Source organism: Cebus imitator, unplaced genomic scaffold (genome assembly GCF_001604975.1).
Source record: "Cebus imitator isolate Cc_AM_T3 unplaced genomic scaffold, Cebus_imitator-1.0 Scaffold436, whole genome shotgun sequence".
Classification (NCBI taxonomy): Eukaryota; Metazoa; Chordata; class Mammalia; order Primates; family Cebidae; genus Cebus; species Cebus imitator.
Window position 1 is genome coordinate 1,117,525 of NW_016107751.1, and position 20,988 is coordinate 1,138,512.

The 20,988-nt window shown below is 33.3% G+C and overlaps 1 protein-coding gene across 1 annotated transcript in view; it reads right to left on the reverse strand.

Annotated features, from left to right (window-relative positions):
• Nucleotides 1–2,252: 2,252 nt before the first annotated feature.
• Nucleotides 2,253–20,988, reverse strand: part of CHD1 (chromodomain helicase DNA binding protein 1) — a 73,447-nt gene continuing 54,711 nt past the window's right edge. The window contains 11 exon segments of the mRNA XM_037732004.1: nucleotides 2,253–3,787; nucleotides 5,343–5,553; nucleotides 6,129–6,180; nucleotides 7,439–7,535; nucleotides 10,863–11,041; nucleotides 15,664–15,804; nucleotides 16,191–16,454; nucleotides 16,939–17,064; nucleotides 18,170–18,292; nucleotides 19,491–19,641; nucleotides 19,852–20,096. Of these exon segments, the coding sequence (XP_037587932.1) occupies nucleotides 3,442–3,787; nucleotides 5,343–5,553; nucleotides 6,129–6,180; nucleotides 7,439–7,535; nucleotides 10,863–11,041; nucleotides 15,664–15,804; nucleotides 16,191–16,454; nucleotides 16,939–17,064; nucleotides 18,170–18,292; nucleotides 19,491–19,641; nucleotides 19,852–20,096 (1,935 nt within the window). The 3' untranslated portion in view covers nucleotides 2,253–3,441.

Consider the following 20,988-nt stretch of genomic DNA (forward strand, 5'->3'; position numbering starts at 1 on the left):
AGATTTCCTATTCCTAGATCTTCCTATATTGAGAATTCAAGGAATTTCTGTAATGGAATCAACCTATTAGGTCCTTTTTTGTTGTTGTTAAGAAAATTAGCAGGAAGTGTTCTACAGAATCAATTACTAATTATGGCGTTATTATCAGAAAAAAAATAGAATCTCAAATTTTCTTCCAGGTATCTGTAATTGAATGTCTTAGAAATTTTAACACATTATGACACTATCCCAATATATTTGTTGTTGCATTGCTATCTAGTTGCCTCCTCTATAACATCCTCCATTCATTACAATTATTGTACGATGCTACAATGTATCCAAGGCTTGTTTGCATTTTAAAATTGACTCTTTAATGTATATTTAAGAGGCATCTATATTAATGTGCTTCTACATATTAAGTATTTTAAAATATTTTTGCAGTTTCCTATGAAATTAGAAGTCTTAAAAAATCCCATATTTAAATACTAGTTGCTCTTCCAAATTCCTACCCCTTTTTAAAGCTGTTGTATTTATAAAGCTATGACAGCTAACTTGGGGTCCAAAAATCGTTTTCTAGTTAGAAATAGTAATGAGATAGGGACAAAAATCACATCATCTACCCTTAAAGCATATTCTTGACACACTTCATGAAAATGAATAACCTACTCAAACTTTTCATTTTATTAATGACAAAAAAAGAAATTATACATAATCTACATCATACAAAATTAAAGAGATTCTCACTGGCTGGGCATGGTGGCTCATGCCTGTAATCCCAGCACTTTGGGAGGCCGAGGCGGGTGGATCACTTGAGGTCAGGAGTTCAAGACCAGCCTGGCAAATACAGTGAAATAGAAAAATTAGCAGGGCGTGGTGGTGTCCGCCTGTAATCCCAGCTACTGGGGAGGCTGGGGCAGGAAGCCGACCGAGATCGTGCCACTGCACTCCAGCCTGGGCAACAGAGTAACACTCCATCTCTAAATAAACAGAAATAGGTTTGCATTTTGTTAAGCTACTCACTCTGAATGAAATTATTCATACTCATGTTCCATAGTCTAAAAATTCCTAACATACTCTAAACAAAGAATATCTTTATAAGCAAACAGGCCATTGCTTTTAGTAAGAATCATTTATTGCATGAGTGGAAGGTTAATTGGTACAGTACTATGCATAACCTTTCATCCTAAAAAATTAAACATAACTGCATAAAAATAACAAAGCAGAATGAGCATGTGAAAGACAAAAAATAAGCATATTTTATGTTGCTATATTTATGAACTAATGTTCTTGTCTTAATTTCTCGACTCCTTACAAAAAATGAACATTTTGTCATTTGATAAATGTACATACAGTTCTGTATTTTTCATTCAACTCAGCTAACTAGCTGACTGAATCTTTCAACCTAATGTAGCACTGTTTAAAAAATTAGAGTCCATTCCATTATCTCAAAAAATGCAATGTTGTCTTGTGAAATCTGCACAATATAATGCAAATATCCAGCTACAAAGTAATAAAAAATGCCAGCCATGATCTTATGACTTAAGCATTATGACTTAGTCAAATGCTCTCTTGTGGAATAAAATAAATGTAGAGAAAAGTGAAAAAGTTTCGAAAATGTGTGCCAGGACTAAGTTCTTTCATTACTTTTATATTTATTTATAATTGTTTTTAAAAACTGAGCTATTCACTCACGTTATCTTATATACCAGAAAAGAAACAAAGTATCATTTTTCAAGGTAACTGTATCAAAAAAAGAAATTACCGCAAAAAAACAAAAAACCTTTCTTTTATACACATAGACCTAACTGGACAAAGGAAAACATTAAAAATACATCTATGGACAAATATCTGCAGGTTGCTCCCACAGCTAATAGTGACACACATAGGAATACTTTAGAAATTATGTCCACATACTTATATTTATCAAAGATTCAAATTTGTTACATCAAAGCATACATGCAAGAACGTGTGCCACATGACTTAAAAATTCCCACTGAATATAACAAAATAAAAATCTGTAAATAAATATAAAGCATCCTGTAATAATCTCTGTAGGAAGCCAAGAGGCCAACAAAAACTTATATGACCTAAGTTTTACTCCATAGGAATATTCATAGTCTCCAAAACAAGATTTTAGTTGTAATGTTACACATTACAAATATTCAACTGCTTCCCAAATACTTTTTCTGGCAGCAAAATGTTACTTAAAAGAAAACAAAACAGGGTGGGGGTTAAATGAGAATGCAGCAGAAAATTACAGGAGCCCACAATCCTTTTTCTTAAATTTAATTTGTCATATATAAGGTTTTTATGTACAATCAGTGTGCATTGTAACAGTTTATATTAAAAGTCAATCAAGTTTATCTAAAATGTTAACCTGGCTGCATAGCACATTTGACATTATTGCCCATATGAAAAGGGAAAACAAATGGATTTACAATAACTTTTGGCCATTTTGGATTCTGAAAAGTGTTCATACACCTACCCTTTTAAACCAGATGCATCTGAAAAAAAAGTTTCCAGAGCATGCAGTTTAGATTTTACATATTATCTCACCATTTTTTAAAACTACAAACACAATATTGACTAAAAAAGGAAAAAAAAGGGAGTAACATGTATCTAATAAAATATTCAGTATAAAAAGAGGACTAATGGAATTAAGTGGCCCCTTTCCCCATTTTTACATTCTAAACAATGATTCCATCAAGACAAATCATTAAAAAGTGTTATTACACTGAATTTTTTTTTTTTTTTTTTTTAATAAGAAGGCCTGAGTTGGTAGGGAAAGAAACAGTCAAAAAAAGCCTGAGAAGGGGAAGGAAGTAAGGAAAGTTCCTTTAATATTTACAATAATTTACAGCCATTTTTTTTTTTGTAAAAAGGCATAATAATAGATCACAAACAGGAAATTCCTGGCTATTTTACATATATAAGTACAGAATTTAAATATTCAAGCTTGTGATGAAAAGCGGCAAGGTGGTCGCAGTGTACAATGTAAACAAGTAGCTTTGGAAAGTGAACAAAGTCCTTGAGTGTTTTTCTTTATTAAGAAAGAACTCTCTTTCATTCCTTCCTGAAACATGATCACAGGTCAGAGTAAAGTTCATATATAAACATAATTTAAATGGAGGTCAGTCTAAAATCACTGACTTAAAAACAGTTTTATCCAGCCTATATGGGAGGGCAGTGTTGAGGTCCCTGTAATAGTAAACATTTTCCATTTCTTTAAAAAAGAAAAAAAAAAAAAGTACTACATTTGTAGTACAGTGCAGCATAATCCTTAAATATAAAAATATTTTCTCTTCTGTTGGGATAATAGACCTTGCATCCTGGAAAGAAGTAACAATACTGCTACTGATAGAAGATCTGTTTATATCTTTCAAGTCATGTAAGGCAATTACTGTGTTGGTTTATGATATATGGCTAAAAGAAAAGTCCAGAAAGACGAAGTGTCAGTTTTTGTTATGTTTTCCGATTACTCCAGGTATGCTCTGGCGTACTTTTGTGTTCAACTGAATGTTCAAATGGAGATCTGGAGCCATAAGGAGATCTCTGATCTAGTGGTGACCTAGGGCCACTGCTGGAAGCTCTGTAGTCCATTTGCCAATCTGAGTGATACCTATAATCCCTGGAAGATTTATGGTGCGTATATTCAGAACTTGACCGGTGGTCTGAATGTAACCGATGATCTGAGTGAGAACGATGATCAGAATGACATCTATCTTTTAAACTTCCTTCCAAATTTGACCTGTGATCTCTACTCCTGTGATCATCCAGTTTTCTGTGTTTCTCTCTGTCACTGTAATATCTAATAAAGAGAAATTAAGAATTTGTCAAGTTAATAATGCAAATTAAAATGTTTCTAAATAAAAGCTTATTAGGTTTTAGCACATAAAAATACTTTAAACATAACACATAAAAATACTTTAAAGCCTGATTTTAATTGTACACAAGCTCAGTGTTTCATTATAAAACTTATCAAATTCACTAAAAAAAAAAATCACTGAATATCTCTTTGGAAAAACTATTTGATTCATAAAACTAAAGTGAGCCACACAAAGCCCCTAAGATAGCATCTAATTTCACATGGCTTTTTTAGATACTCAGTTGCCTTTTACTTTACATGTCATTTATATGATTGCATCTTAATTGTCTGGAAGCTGAAATTAAGATAATTAAAAGTATCTGAAATACTTCTGAGATCAGAGCCTTTTATCAACCTCTAAAGCAGGAAAAAGTTTAAAAATGCTAGAATGCAGTCTATGAAATAATCTGTGAAACAGAATTTTCTTTGGTTGCTGATGCCTATTAAAAGCTTCCTCAAGTCTGACTAGTTATATAGTAAGACTTGACACGAGTCATTAAGAAATTTACTCCATATATACATGTGGCAGCTTGACAAAAAATAAGTGTGGCAGTTTAATGAGAAGTATTCTCTAAAATGAGTGCCTTTTCCAAACTGAAATACACTGAAGATAATGTGTTTCTTTCTTGTTGACTAAAGATCCTTAGTAAAAGCTATAACTATATTGTATAAACCTGTGAAATTATATACTACTACAAATCTGCCTTTTCCTTTTATTTGACCCTTTCTAATAATAAGAGCCATTTTACAACTGATGTATTCATAGTGTTGACAGGGGCTCTTAAATTATTGTAGTGAATACAACTAACACACAAAAAATGTCTTCTAATTTATTTCTTCTATTTACTATAAAAGCATAAATACTATAAATCTCAGTTTTCAAGTTTACTTTTAGTAATGATCATTAACTACTGAAAATACTTCTTTATCAATAAAGGAATAAAAAGTGTTGATGTTATTACACTGAGGTTGCTTACTGTTCAAAGGCTTCAAAAAACAACAATAAACAAAAACCTTTCTGGTTCCAAGAATATTCCAGATTGCTGAGATTAAGTTTAAACTCAATGAGATGTGTTCACATATATCAATTTTTCCCCTCTTGACTTTTTAAAAACATGGAATGCACAATTTCCTAAACCAAATCTGAATCATTTTATCAAGCTTTTATTTTATCCCATTTATTACATTTTAGAGTTTTTCAGCCAATATTCTCCAAAACCAACAACGAATCTCAATTTATAATTATACAACTCCCTACATCAACTTTCTTACCATATATTTTGATCTCAATTTCATAATTCAAAAGCCATTTTATAGACAAATTCAGTTCTTGAAAGATAATATATAAATTTTTCTTAATTATAAACAACACCTTTATTTCACAAGATTCGTTTTGACTGCATGCAGATTGAATCAGCTGATAGGTCAAATACAGCAACATCATAAAAAGAAAAAGGACATGCATAAGCAAAATTTCTAAAGTGACTGCCAAGTTTACCTGCTGTCTTGCTTGTGGTGATCCCAATCACGATGGTCTTTACCATTACTAAAAGAAGAATAGGGTCTTTTCCTGGAATCACTCTTTTTGTAAGAATCTCCCTGATGTCGGTCTTTATGATGATCATGGTGCTGAGATAAGTGCCTATCAGAGGAATAACTGTCCCTGCTGCTATCATCGTGATTTGTATTCTCTTTTAATCTTTCCACATCTGTTAGATAAGAAAGTACAACTTTTATTAATGGCTTTAAAAACAATGTGGCAAAAAAAGCTTTGTTGATAGGTAACAAGAATTCATTTCAACTCTTGCCAAAACAAAATTAGCTCCTAAATACAAACAGCTAAAGCATTTAGAAATGGTCTATAAAAGCAGTACTAAGGCTTAATTAAAAAGGGTTGCTTGGTTCTCAAATGAGATAAATAAAAAATAAAAACTATGGGACCCCCTCCTTTCTCAGATTATACTTTTGTGACTCTTGTACAGAAATAATGCATCACTATTCCAAATTACATAAAAAAGAACACTTGTTCATTTTAAGTTATTCTACACTTTCTAGAAACTGGGAAAAGGATGATTTAGTAAAAGGATAATAAACTAAAATGAAGTAAAGTTTAAGAGAATATATTTTATATAATAATGTAGGTATGTATCAAGATTATCATATCTCCTTAATATAAAGGTACTTATAAATAAAAACACGGGGGAACCTTTTTTATCATTTGATTTATTCAAAACAAAACTTAAAGAAAGCTTATCTTCCCAAACAATCAGTAAGGCTTACATACCTGGATTTCTAATCACGTGAGGGTTCAAGTTGCTGTTCTGATCATTGTTTTGCTAAAACAAATGCACACATGTGTAAGAATCTTTAGGTGACTTCACAAACTTACTAAACAGAAGAGATAATTCTTAGAAAGTATTGATACTAAATGAAGTCTTCACATAAGATATTAGAATGTGTGCTTATGTGTGTGTGTGTGTGTGTGTGTGTGTGTGTGTGTGTGTGTGTGTATGACGTTTACAGATCTCTCTTTTTAAAGTATAAACTACTTGACCCATGACTTAAAGATATTTTTTCACTTTGAAATAAACAGAAAAGTTGCAAAAATAATACTGAGTTTCCACATACCCTTCACCTAGCTTCTCCTAATGTTACTATCATATAAACATAGTATAATGATCAAAACCAAATAATTAACATTGATGTAACACCTGAGTACAGACATCATTCAGATTTCACATTTTTCCACTAATGTTCTTGGGAATTCAATTTGGAATCCCATATTACACTTAGTTGTTATGTCTTCCTCTGTAACAGCTCCTTACCCGAGCACTCTTTATTTTACAGAACATCCCTCAAGTAGCACTTATCTGGTATTTTCACATAAAAACATTTATATTATATATTTTTGGCAAGAATTCCACATGGGTGATGTGCCTTTCTCAGTACACTGTTATCAGAGGGTTCATGATGCTGATATGTGTTAAACTACTGGTGACATTAACCTTGATTGCTTAAGGTGGGTTAGGCAACTTTCTCTATAAAATTACTGTTTTCCCTTTATAATTAATAAACATTTCAGAGGAGATCTGCCAATATCTATTTTCTTGCCCATTAATTTTACCTCCCTTCTGTGAATCTTGCCTGCAACAATTACTACTGTGGTATTCAATGGTGATTTTTAAAATTTCTCTCATTCATTCTGTATTTATTAATCGAATTGTTTTGTAAAAAGAATGTTTTGGGCCAGGTGTGGTAGCTCATGCCTGTAAACTCAGCACTTTGGGAGACTGACACAGGTGGATCACCTGAGGTCGGGAGTTCGAGACCAGCCTGACCAACATGGAGAAACCTTGTGTTTATTAAAAATACAAAATTAGCTGGGTGTGGTGGCACATGCCTGTTATCCCAGCTACTCGTGAGGCTGAGGAAGGAGAATCGCTTTAACACGGAAGGCAGAGGTTGCGTTCAACCAAGATCGCACCATTGTACTTCAGCCTGAGCAACAAAAGCAAAAACCTTGTCTCAAAAAAAAAAAATGTCTCATGGTTTTAATTATATAAATTAAGGAAAAAAATATAATGGCAAGTTTACCTGAGATTCCTGTCGTTTTTTAATAGCATGCTTATATAATTTATGTAGTTTTCTTGCATCAAATTCAGTAAACTTAGATACAAATATCCACAGGTTTCTAGAAGAAAAAAAAGGCAAATTAAGTTAGTCTGGTGGCAAATATTTAGTTTTTTCATGGAACTCCTTCCCTCCAGATAGAAACACACATACACAGCCTTCTATGTAACAAACTCTAAGGATATTAATTCTTCTATGTATTTTTTAAAACTTCATATATGAAGAAGACTCCAGTGAAACTAAACATTAAATTTTACTTCTCTTCATTTTACTAAAATGAAGTCACTTCATTTTAGTCACTGGAATGAAAAGCAGTAATCAATCCTAATTTGAAATGCACCAAAGATATAAATTAAGGAAGTGACTCAGATTCATATTGTGATCCTGATAACACATATAAGGGACAGGTATGGTATAGATGGAGTGGAAATGCCATCAGATAATATGGATTATGCTTGTAAAGAATTGTCTTAAATAAAGCATTAAAAAGTAACTGTCATTTTATAATGGTAAGGCAATGATCCCAAGAGTAACGTGACCAAACACCATAAATGAGGTACAGCTTAGTATCTCTTCCCATCCCAAGGGAGGCATCAATAATTAATCATAGATTGTGATGATTATTTCACAATGCATGTGTATATCAAATTATCAAACTATATACCTTAAATACTTAACATCTGTAATTGTCAGATATATCTCCAAAAAGAAAAGAAATGTTAAGTTCTAAGGGTAGCAGTCCCCAGAAGATTCAAATATACAGTTGAGGTATATTTACCTTGAAATAAATTTTAAAAGCAAATTTACTGAGAGAATATACTGAATGATACCTTACTGAACTGAAATCCACAGAAGGGAGAAAATTCATCTAGCCTTTATATAAATTCACAGACTATTTCAAACATATCTACATTCCACAGTTAACTCATAAAAGGTAGGAAGTTAATGAAGTACCTTTTGTTCACAAGTAAATTCCTTCTAAAAATATATTTTCCCCTAAAAAATCTAGTCAAGAATTAGATTCCACTTTTAATCATATCATCTGAACAACTGTCGGATCTTGAACAAAGCCTCAGAGCTGAGACAAACATCAGCACTTACACAAACCTAAGAATTAGTGCCTTTTTAAAATGAGTTTAGGTCCTAGGTATTTCCTTTGTCATTCAGCAGCCCCAGCCCTAAAATGCTTTTCATCTGAATCTATTTTTTTCTTGTGTAAACTGATTAAATAACTGTTCATATTTCCTACAAATAATACTATTAAAAGCATCAGCTAGAATGAGGTATATTTGATAGACAACTACAGTAGAAATGTACATTCTATTTTAGCCATCACTTTATTATAGTGATCTTTAAATAAAAACTACTGTTGCATTTCAGTTGTTTTTAAGAAATTTGGTCAAAAAATATATTGAAAGAAACACTGTAAGCAAAAAAATAAAGGTCACTATGATAACTACTGTAACACTTGCTTAATGCCAACTGTTCTATAATTGTAGCTTAGTTCTCCAACTTCCTTCATTCTATATAATAACTGTTCTTGAGGGGAGAGGGTCAGCCAATTAATGATAGGTCTTAATATAAGGTACTTTTTTTCCTTGTTTCGGCAGTAAAAAAACAAATTTCCCCCTGCACTCTGGGAGGCCAAGGCAGGCAGATCACTTGAGCTCAGGAGTTTGAGATAAACCTGGCCAATGTGGCGAAACTCTGTCTCTACAAAAAATACAAAAATTTAGCTGGGTATGGTGGTGCACGCCTTGTAGTCCTAGCTACTCTGGAGGCTGAGGTGGAAAGATCACTTGAGCCCGGGAGGCAGAGGCTGCAGTGAGCCGAGATTGTGTCACTGCACTCTAGCCTGGGTGACAGAGCAATACTCCATCTCAAAAAATAAAAATAGGCCAGGCATAGTGGCTTACATTTGTAATCTCAGCACACTGGGAGGCTGAGGTGGGGGGAATCACTTGAGGTCAGGAGTGTAAAACCAGTCAGGCCAACATGGTGAAGTCCCATCTCTACTAAAAATAAAAAACTGGCCAAGTGTGGGCCTGTAGTCCCAGCTACCAGGGAGACTGAGGCAGGAGAATCACTTGAACCCAGGAGGTGGAGCCTGCACCCAAGATTGTGCCACTGCACTCCAGCCTGGGCAACAGAGCAAGACTCCGTCAATCAATCAATCAATCAATCAAAATTTTCACAAGACAGCAAAAGCTAATTTACTTTATAGGATATTCCCAAGTTGAGTTCTTTCCTTCCCCATCACCCCCTTGAGGGAATTTGGTTTAACCAGGGATAGTGGCAGCAGGAATGAACAACAAGGAATATTAAATCAAGGTAACTGAGAACAAAACAAGGAAACCAAAAAGGTAATCTGCCCAACTGAGTAAAGAAAAGTAAGGTGACAGCATAGCTTTTGGATGTAAAATGACAGAACAGAATGAAAAAGTTAAGTCTCCTGGGTATTAGTCTCTCTTCTTCCAAAGGTTTCCCCACCCTTTCCTAATGACATATCAAATTTGAAATGGTACCTATCTGTACTAGTCACTGTGTAATTTCTTATTTTGTTTAAAATTTTAATTCAAATTCTTTTATTCTTTGCTCATTTTTAAATTCACTTTCAACCAAATTCACCGTGTAATTTCAGTAAGATATTCCTTATTTCTCATCTAGAAAACAGGTAAGGTGGCCATTCTAACTCTTCAAACCTCAAAAATCTAAGCCCTAATTATAAGGATTTAAAAATTGGTATGTAATATACAACTAAATATTTTCATTCAGTGGCCCTCCAAAAATGATAATCCATTCTTGGCAAAAGGCATTACTGAAATGAAAGTTACCAGGCTTTCAAATTTTATAGTTCCTGTTTAACGTGAAAGACAGAAGCCAAGCATGTTTACACTAAAAAAAGTAAAGAATAATTTTAACAAAATCCTTATTAGCTAAATTTAGCTTTAAGAATAATGTACCACCTTACTTTTATTTTCCTAATTTTTTTGCATTTTACATTGCTTGAGGATGTTCATTTTTACATCTTTATACATGTATACAGGAGGTAAACTGCTAAATTCATGAAACAATAAACTCTGTGGGAATACCAATTTCAAAAGCTATTACTGAGATTAATTTGGTAAATTGCAAAGACTTTTTTAAAAAAATGCAACCTGAATTTTAATGAAACAGCTTTCAGAGATGACATGTTACCTACCATGATACATATTTAACCATTCATAAATAAAAAACGTTAAAGGGAAAAAAATTAAAGCAATCATCCTCAGGTTACTTCTGTAAACATTATCTTGTTACCTAAATTTCAGAATCAGGAAAGAAAACAAAATACAGATGAGGGTTATATAATACATAATTAACACTTCCTGAAAAGTGTATCACTTACTTTCTCCATTGCTTAATTTGTTCAGGATTTGTATACTCTTTTAGACATTCTGTGATATGGTCTCCAATTTTTATTAAACACTGTCTAGTATGTTCTAGTTGTTCTCTTTCTGAAAGGCCTTTCTCAGGTCTATCAAGTTGTTTCAAAGCTGCTTTAACAGGCCTCATTCTTTCCTTACACTTTAAAATGAGAAAACAAGAACATAAACACATGTATTAAAATATAAATTCAACAAGATCTACCTCCTTTAATGATACTTACATGAGTATAATACTGTAACATTGTTTGATAGCAAAATAAGCAATTAAATCTCACTTCACAAATCTAATACAACAGGGTTCTTTCCCCTTTAGATTTTTTTCAGGAAAGCAAACCTTTCCGTTATCATTTAAAATTAGTCTTTGCATAAGTAAAGCTTTGGATTTACTTAGCTTCTACATAAATAGTTACTTTTTAAACTGTAGCACACTATTACAAGAAGTCTTAAATATAGAATATTAAAAAATAGTAAAATCTTTCAGAGCATAACAATATCCTACTATCCACTGTAATACAGAGTAAAACAATTTTAGCAAAACTATTATAATCAGTATAGCTAGATGTATAAATTGTCTATTCTTTCAAACATTTGGGACAACAGAAGATGGTAATAATGACTTGCTCTTCATATTTTGGGTGGTTGGGGAGTAGAGGGTCAAAGAGTAACCTTTTCCTTGGGCTGCACATTCCTGACATGCTAATAAAAGGATGGCATATTAAGAATTGTGTTTTATCGTAGCAGTAAGAACTACAACCTTATATCAAAGTCAGAATAAAAATATTACTAACAAAGCAAACTTCAGATAAAATTTGTAAACACAAAAAAAGTTAAACATTATATTCACAAAAAGCACGTTGGTTTAGTTCTCAGAATGTAAGGATGATGGGTCAACATCAGACAATACATTTAGATTATCCAACATCATTTATTAAGAAATTAGGTCAGGCATAGTGGCTCATGCCTGTAACCCCAGGACTTTGGGAAGCTGAGGTGGGAGGATCACTTGAGTTCAGGAGTTTGAGATCGGCCTGGGCAACAGTGAGACCCTGATCCTATTAAAAAAAAAAAATTAGCCAGGGATGGTGGTGCACACCTGTAGTCCCAGCTACTCAGGAGGTCAAGGTGGGAGGACTGCTTGAACCCAGGAGGCTGAGACTGCAATGAGCTGTGATCATGCCACTGGCACTCCAGCCTGGGCAAGAGTAAGAACCTATCTCAAAACAGAGAAAATAATAAGTCCTTACACCACTGCTCTGATGAACCTCTCTTACTATAAATAAAATTAGAATTCACTCAGATCTGATGCTTTAAGAAGGGGAAATCTTAAATTTCCTTTCTAATTTTTAGTGTTATTCATTGCTGTTCTTTATGTTTCCCATTTTTGGTTCAACTTTAGCAGTTTATATTCTGCTAGAAAATAATTTATCTAACATATATAAGTCTACTGTGTTACTATGTTCTAGGCATTGTTCCAGATCCAGAAAATCGGGCTGCAAGTAGAACAGATCCTGCCTTTATGGAACCTGGACTCTAGTGTAAGACAGCCAGTAAATAAACAAGAAATAATGTGTTAGACAACAACTGTAATAAAGAAAAATAAAGCAAGAAAGAGCAGGGAGCTTCCCATCTTATGAAAGATTTCAGAGAAGGGCAACATTTGAGAGGACACCTAAAGAAAATGAAGGAGTAAGCCATTCCAAGTAGAATAAAAAACAAACAAAAATGTCCTAAAACTTGTTTGAAATGTCTTTAAAAAAAAGTATGGATGCCTGTGTTCCTGGAACCAAGTGAGTGTGAGAAGTGGCTGGTGATAATGGGAGTTGACTAGATGCTACCAGGCTGGTTTCAGACTGTTAAGAATCTTTTCTCCTAAATGAGATGGAAAGCCATTGCAGCATTTTAAACACAGAAATATAATGGTGTGCCTTTATTATCCCTGTAAGTCATGATTACTGGGGTTGCTATGTGGAGTCCACACTGAGGTATGCGCAGGGAGGAAGCAGTGAGAATAGCATATGAAGGTACTGCAATAACTCAGAAAAAGAGATGGCTATGCTAAGATCAATGTGGTAGAGCCAACAGGATTTTGTTACATTGACTGGATGTGAGCAGGGGAAACCAATAGAATTGATGACTAAAAACTATGCTAAGGCTGACACCTGAAGATAGTAACTGGACTCATACTTGCAAAGCACTTATTAGATGCCAGAGGCTGAGTGGGTTTTGCTTTACATGTACCTCACCTGACCCTGACAATAGTCCTTTGCAATAGTATTTAATATATTTTATAGGAGAAACTGAAACTTAGAAAAACATGACATCTGTTAAACCCAGCTCTAACTGACCTTAGACTCTGCTTTTTCGTTGACTGCTAAGTTATACTGTCATTTAGGAAGACAACCAGTAAAAGATAATGAAAATCACGGTGCCAAATGAGGCAAATAAGTTTATAGAGTGAAGACTCAGAAAGGCAACTGAATTTCAAAATATTCAGAGCTATTCTCAAATACAATGGAATTCCTTACTTAGAGGTAAAAATCTTACACAAGCCAGAAAGCCTGGCTCCAGAGTCCACGTTTAAAAATTATTCCATTCCTCATTTCCGTAATACACAAAATATCATTTAAGATTAAAGGGGAGGGAATTCATGCATTGCATATAGTAGGAATTTTTCCATTCCAATAGTTACATGAAAAAGAAGACTAAAAAAGAAATGTGTGTGTCGGTGGGGGGGGTGGGTAGTGGCAATAGGCACAATTTCACCTCATTCATTAGTGGAACACAGAGAAGGGGAAGTAGTTCAAGTGAAGAGTTTAATGTTTTCACTTCAAAAAAGCAAAAGAATACCACTTCACCCCACTCTCACCCAGAGTAAGTTTAAAAAAAAAAAAAAGGTAACTTTGAAAAAGAAGAAATCCCAGCCAGTGAACCTGCAGAAGAGATAAATACACACAACTAAATACAAGGAAGATAGGAGCCGCAGCAGTTTTTAATATCTCCAGTATTCTCAGTGATTGGAAGAATGTCACCAGCTCAAAGTAGGGAGAACAGGAAGACTGTGGTAGGAACCAATATATTTTAAGAGCATGAACAATATTTGAACTTTATTAGGGCTTGTTGTGAAATCAGTAGGAAATACATCAGTGGGTCCATTAAATCAACATTGTCTAATCACAGTGCAAAAGAAGAAGAAAAGCAGGACAAGAGGGTAAGCTGGGGATCTAGAAGGACATAATGGATTGAAAATAAATATAATTTAAGAAGGTAAAATTTCCCATCTTTCAAGTATAGGATTTGATTAATACTAGTGACAAAACTGACACCCAGGTCTAACACGTGATTGAAGTATGTTAACTGCTCAAACTGGTACAAAAGATTCAGATTCTAGAAATCTCTAAAGAGAAAATAAAGGAATATATACTTATATACAGATTTGTGTATATTGTAACTATATATAAACACAACACATTTATATATCATACTATAAATGTTTCCTTCAGTTGTGCTCTGTAAGAAAGTATTTCCTAGTTCTAGTTCAGGCTCTGAAAACTCCGTATCTGTCTCATATTACTCAGTCTTTTTTCTCTAAAATTACTATTCCTTTCTGGTTTTAGTCTCAATCTGCTTCAGATGCCTGAATTTAGGAACAACATATACAACAACCACTATCAATTTCTGAGCTTTCTGAGCTTTTTTTGGAGACAGCATTAACTGCAAACTTTACATGTACCAATTCATTTAATCTTCATACTTAAGTTTCCAAATAGCAGCATTCTGCCTCCAGAGTCAGTACTACTAACCATATACATATTGTTATATTAAGTAGTTACATAACTATATAATTATGTTCAGTAAATAATGAATATATACATTGAGTAAATTAAAACAAATACATAAATAACAGGTACAGAAACTAAGCATATTTAGAAACTTGTACAGTAATTTGACAATGCAACTCTATAGCTACTGCATGTACTAACAAAACATTAGGCTCATATTTTGTACATAATTTTTTCTTATTTCACTTTTCTAGTGAAACATTTCATTCTTACTGTATTTTTTTAAAAAAATAATGGTTTGTAAAGGACTGGGAAAAAAACTAGTCCTTCACCATAGATAAGAAGCACTATTACATATACGTATATGTGTGTGTGTACATATACATACATACATATATATATATATATATATATACATATATATATTTTTTTAATGACGTTTGGGAATTGAAAACTTGAAATCCTAAAGCTGGTGGAAAAAAAAGTTCACTCAAAGTACTTGTTAAACCCCTCTACTTAAAGTTTTTATTAAAGAGCTTTTCTGAGTTGCTTCTAAATTTAAGACATCAGCTGGGTATGATAGCTCATGACTGCTTAAGTCAAGCAGTTCGAGACCAGGCTGGGTAACATAACAAGGTCCCATCTTTACAAAAACCTAAAAATTAGCTGGGAGTGGGGCATATGCCTCTAGTCTCAGCTACTCAAGAGGGTGTGGCAGGAAGAGCACCTGAACCCAGGAGGTTAAGGCTGCAGTGACCCATGATTGCACTACTGCACTCCAGCCTGGGTGACAGAGAGAGACATTATCTCAAAAATAGAATAGAATAAAATTAAGACAGCCTTCGAATTTTAAATATACTGCTTTTATCAATCTAAACTACAATAGATTCAAATGTGGCTCTAAATTAAAACCTTTAAATGACAAACTTTAACTTAAATGTTATATGAATTAATACTAATAATCAGAAAGTCTACTGCTTACAATGCTGAATGTTTTCTGATCCAGCTCTTCAGATTCTTCAGATATGAGAACTGGTTCACCACTTGCAGTGATATGAACTGGAGCATCTGACGCTGAAGATTTCTTGGATCTTTCCTTACTATCAGACTTGGATTCACTCAACTGAAGTAAAAGTGAAAAGAAAACAAAAACAAAACCCCAATAACAACAAAGGCAAATTGAGTAACACTTCCAGAAAATAATTACTGTCTCATTTTATTCCACAAGTGCTCATTCTCTTTGAATATCTTCATCTTAAAAATTTAATTTGTTTTTTCCCCAATTTTATTTGGGGCAACAAAAAATCAAAGCTACTCTGTAATGTTCCTCTGAAGGTAAGGCATTAAAGAGTGTTCAAACCTATTATTCTCCTCTACTACATACCCACACATACTTCTGCAGAACTCAGTTATTGAGACTAATATAGGCTGAGATAGGCCATTTAGTCTCCTAAAATGTAAATGTGCTGATTGTTTTACTTTCTAAATTTTTTATTATGATTTGCATACCTTTTCTTCTTTAATGTCTTTTTCTTTCTGTATAGCTTCTTTTACTTTGTTTTCTCTTTTTTCTTTAAAATCTTTTTCCTTTATATCTTTCTTATCCTCTTTTTCTTTTATCTCCCTTTTAAGTTCCTTTTTATTCTCCTTTTCTTTTGCTTCCCTCTTTTCTTCTGGTTCCTTCTTTATACAAACATCTGGCTCAGGTTTTTCTTCACTGTCTCTTTCTGTTTTAATTTTTTTATTTGGATGTTTCACAGAACTGATCTCATCCTGGAAAGTGCAAGTATGGCCAATGTATTACTAACCAAATTAACAAAGACTAACTTTTCTTCACATGACTACAGATTGCATGTATGTGGATTCTGAAAGACAGCCAAGAATCCCCCTAATAATGATACATGCAATGTTTACCTTCCTATAAACTAAGGTAAGCCAGTCCCATTCAAGTTCATAATACAATTAAAGGAGACAGAAGCTCATCAAACTGGCAAATGTTTGAAAAGGAAGGACCTTTGCTCTGTGTCTCTAGTGCTATATAGTATCTACTGGATAGGTAGAATACTGTTCTATAAATGAGACTATGTTATGAACCATAAGCACACACACACACACACACACACACACACACACACACACTTCAGTACCTAAAATATAAATTTTAAGGGGTTAGTTCAAATTTTAAATGTTGAGTACACAAAAACATGGCATATTCCCTTTCCACAGAAAAGGTTGCTATTCTAAAACACATTCTTACTTTATCATCGTCTTCATCAGACTTCTCAGAAGGCAGAGAAGAATCACTCTTTATTTCCTCTTTCACTTTTATAGACTTCATTGCTTTATTCTTCTTAGCTCTTGCTTTTCTCCTCTTTGAACTTCCCTAAAAATCATTACTTAATTTTAACCAACTCTATATATTTCATTTTTAAAAACTTCATAAACATTAAATCTAATGGCTAAAACACATACTCCTACCTGATCCTTAGTCTGCTGGTAATAAGCTGCACTAACATCAGAAACTCAATAAAAGTAATATAACTTAATGAGTCAAACATAATATTAATGTAAATAATAAAGACAAACCAATTATTATTCCTTTAAAAAAAGATCAGAGAGAAGTAGAAACAAATGTTTTACACTCTTTGATTATTATCACCTTCAGCTTACTTCAACAGCACAAGAAACAGCATTAGGAATAATTTTTAACACTACACAGGTAGTTATCGACATTATGGTCATAGGCAAATTTCTAAAGGCTGCTCTAAGTTTCAAATGACCTCCTTTTTTGTGTCTTTTTCCCTCTTTTTCAGTAAGCTTAGCAACGTATGACATTGTCCCTTAAGCACTCTTAACAACTCTAAGTAAAACAACTATCTGTGCTTGATTTCTCAAAAAGTACTCCACACTCTGAGTTTTCTCTATCCCTCTCCAAAACTAGAGAAAAAAAAAAAAAAAAGAATCCTACTTCTAAAATATAGTTTTAACATGTATGCTGAGACAATTTAAGGTAAAATCCGAATATGGTAACATCAAATAAAACTACTTAATTACAGAAAAATCCATTTATTTTTTATTTTTTTTTTGAGACGGAGTCTTGCTCTGTCACCAGGCACCAGACTGGAGTGCAGTGGCACGATCTTGGCTCACTGCAGCCTCCGCCTCCCAGGTTCAAGCAATTCTCCTGCCTCAGCCTCCCGAGTGGCTGGGACTACAGGTGCGTGCCACCACGCCCAGCTAATTTTTATATTTTTTAGTAGAGACAGGGTTTCACCATGTTGGCCAGGATGGTTTCGATCTCTTGACCTTACGATCTGCCCACCTCGGCCTCCCAAAATGCTGGGATTACAGGTGCGAGCCACCGCGCCCGGCCAGAAAAATCCATTTATATAAGCTCATATTGACTACAAATGTTTAGCATGCTGAAGCAAACTAAATTTATCTTACTGAAAAGTAAACTGCTCGTAGGCATGTGAGTTTTGACTTACCGCACCAGAAAGTCTCAGAGCTTCTTTCTTTGCAAGATCTTTACTAAGTAATTTGATGAGGTAGTCTGCACGGGTCTGCAACTGTTTAGCTTGTGGTTTTTTATCGGGATCATCTGGAAGGATCTGAAAAAGCAATTCATTTTTTTCAGATTGTCTTAATAAATAAACACGAGAAATTTGTTGGCTAAAAAATGCTTAACCATATAAAAATACTTGTTCACCAAGTTTCAATTATTAATATTTGTAGGAATGAACTCAACGCAAAATATAGTTTTATACCTATGCCAGAGCCAAAGGTTTAATTTTTCTGAGAATTCTAAATACACTTTAAAAAAAAAAAAGCCCTGATTACTGCATTTCAAAATGAAAACAGAAAGTATGAAGTTGTAAATTTCCTTCAAATACACAAAAATATACTTAACATCCACTGTTATTAAATGTTACATAATCCTTAAACACCTTCTTCCCCTTCTCAGTAAAAGTGTATTTAAATATAATTTACCCAAAAATTGCTAGAATACAAGTTGTCATCTTTCTAGATCTAAATCATAATTTTTTCTTCACCGTAACAAATGACAAGGCACCAATATCGAAAGGTTTTCAACACATCAGCATAAATGATAAGAAAGTTCTCCCAGTGTTTCTCATTTTAGGCAAAAAGAATTGATTTCAGCTAGCATAGTGTAATCAAATTACCAAAAATACTAAAATGCTGATGTTTTTAAAATATTATAAAAGATTTTAAGAATATTTTTTTCTTTGCTGGAATAATAAAATTAATGATGAATGGGTACAAATATATAGTTAGATGGAAGAATTAAGACTTAGTGTTTGATAGATGACTAGGATAAGTATAGTTACCAATAATCTATACATTTCAAAATAGCTACGAAAGGATTTGAATGTTCCTAGTGTAAAAAGATACGTATTTAAGGTGACAGATGTCCCAGTTACCCTGATTTAATCTTTACTTGTTGTATGAATGTATCAAATTATCATATGCATCCAAAAATATTTACATCTATTATGTATCAGTAATTTTTTTTAAGTTAATGATGGAATAAAACTTTTAATCTAATAATCTAAAAAATAATACACCTAATGCCTTAATAATATATAATTTCGCAGTAACACAAAATCTCAAAAATCATTTAAATTTGATCCTTTCATGCAAAGCATCTTCTAAACACACCAAGGTCACACAACTAACTAGGGCCTTGGTTTCTGGATTCCCATTATTTCCAACATAATTTAAAAGCAAGAATTAGGATAAATTAAATTCAATATGAATGGTCAACAGAATCAAGAAATAGATAAGTACCTTGTGTGTTAGACTGAGGTCAGGATCCATTTTAATCATTTCCCAGCTTCCATATCCATATTCATAGATACCAATTAACAAATTGGAATCATCTTCTTTGCCCCAGTCTATATCAAAATGAGCTGGCTTTGTGTGGCATGGGATAGTATACCTGGCATTAAAGTTAATAACTACTGGTAAGTTTGTAACCACCTTACTGAAACATCAATTTTGAAAAACATGAATCATTAGAACTTCAAAATATGCTTTATTTCTTCAAATTTTATTCAAAACTAGCCAGTAACACCATAAAAATTCAACACATTCCTTTTGCAATTATTGAATAACAAAAATCTTACGATGGAGAAAATAAATAACTCACTGCTTTCTTTCTTCTGGATCAGAAGGAATGGATTTGTGTAAAGGTATTAATTCTTCTTCATGGGAGATGACTAGCTTGGCATTCACTTGTACTCCTGATATTCGGAACGTTGGACCCTTCACTTTTCCGAGTCTACCACCTTGATTTTTTTTTTAAAAAAGAGTATCTTTTAAAAGTATGAAACATAATTCTATAAACACCAAGCAACCGATGTTATTACTTATGTTATTTAACAGTACGTATTCCTTATATTATTAAGGAAATTACTGGAAAACCTTAAATTTTACTACATATGAACTAGTGATTATAAAGCAGATGTAGATTCACAAAAAGTATTTCATCTAAGTGTTTTACCAATTATATAAAATGGATCAATCTATTAATACCGTCAGCCTGTAAATAAAGAATTCTAGCATGATGACTCAGGGTATCGCTCTGTCACCCACGCTGGAAGTGCAGTGGTGCAATCATTGTTCACTGCAGCCTTGACCTCCTAGGCTCAAGCAATCCTCCCATCTCAGTTCACAAGTAACTGAGACTACAAGCATGTATAATCACACCCAGTTAATTTTTATTTTTAAATTTTTCTTACAGACAGGGTCTCACTATATTGCCCAGGCTGGTCTCAAACTCCTGGGCTCAAGCTAAACTCCCATCTCAGCCTCCCTAAGTGCTGGGATTACAGGTGTGAGCCACTATGCTTGCCCTGCTTATTAAATCTTATCCAAATAATTTTATTCAGCTAAATGAACTGCAAAATAAGCATAATAAAATAATTATGTCCCAAACCAGTATCATATATGTATATTTACATTTTCCCAGTCATCTATACCAAAAACAAAAACAAAAAAAAACTATAGATACTAACAATACATATTATAGTGTGTGTGTGTGTGTGTGTGTGTGTGTGTGTGTGTGTGTGTGTGCGTGTGCATATATAAGTGATATAAAACAGTAATTTCTGACTTACCTCCCGGACAGAAAGTGTCAGGGGCTCTAAAAACAGATTCTACTGCCTTCAAAATTGCAATTCTGTTCTCTGTTTCCTACTCAGAATGGCTTTGTTTTATAAAGAATCTTTTAAGACTGATGAATAAATAATTTAAGATTTCAAATTGGCCAGGCATGGTGGCTCAC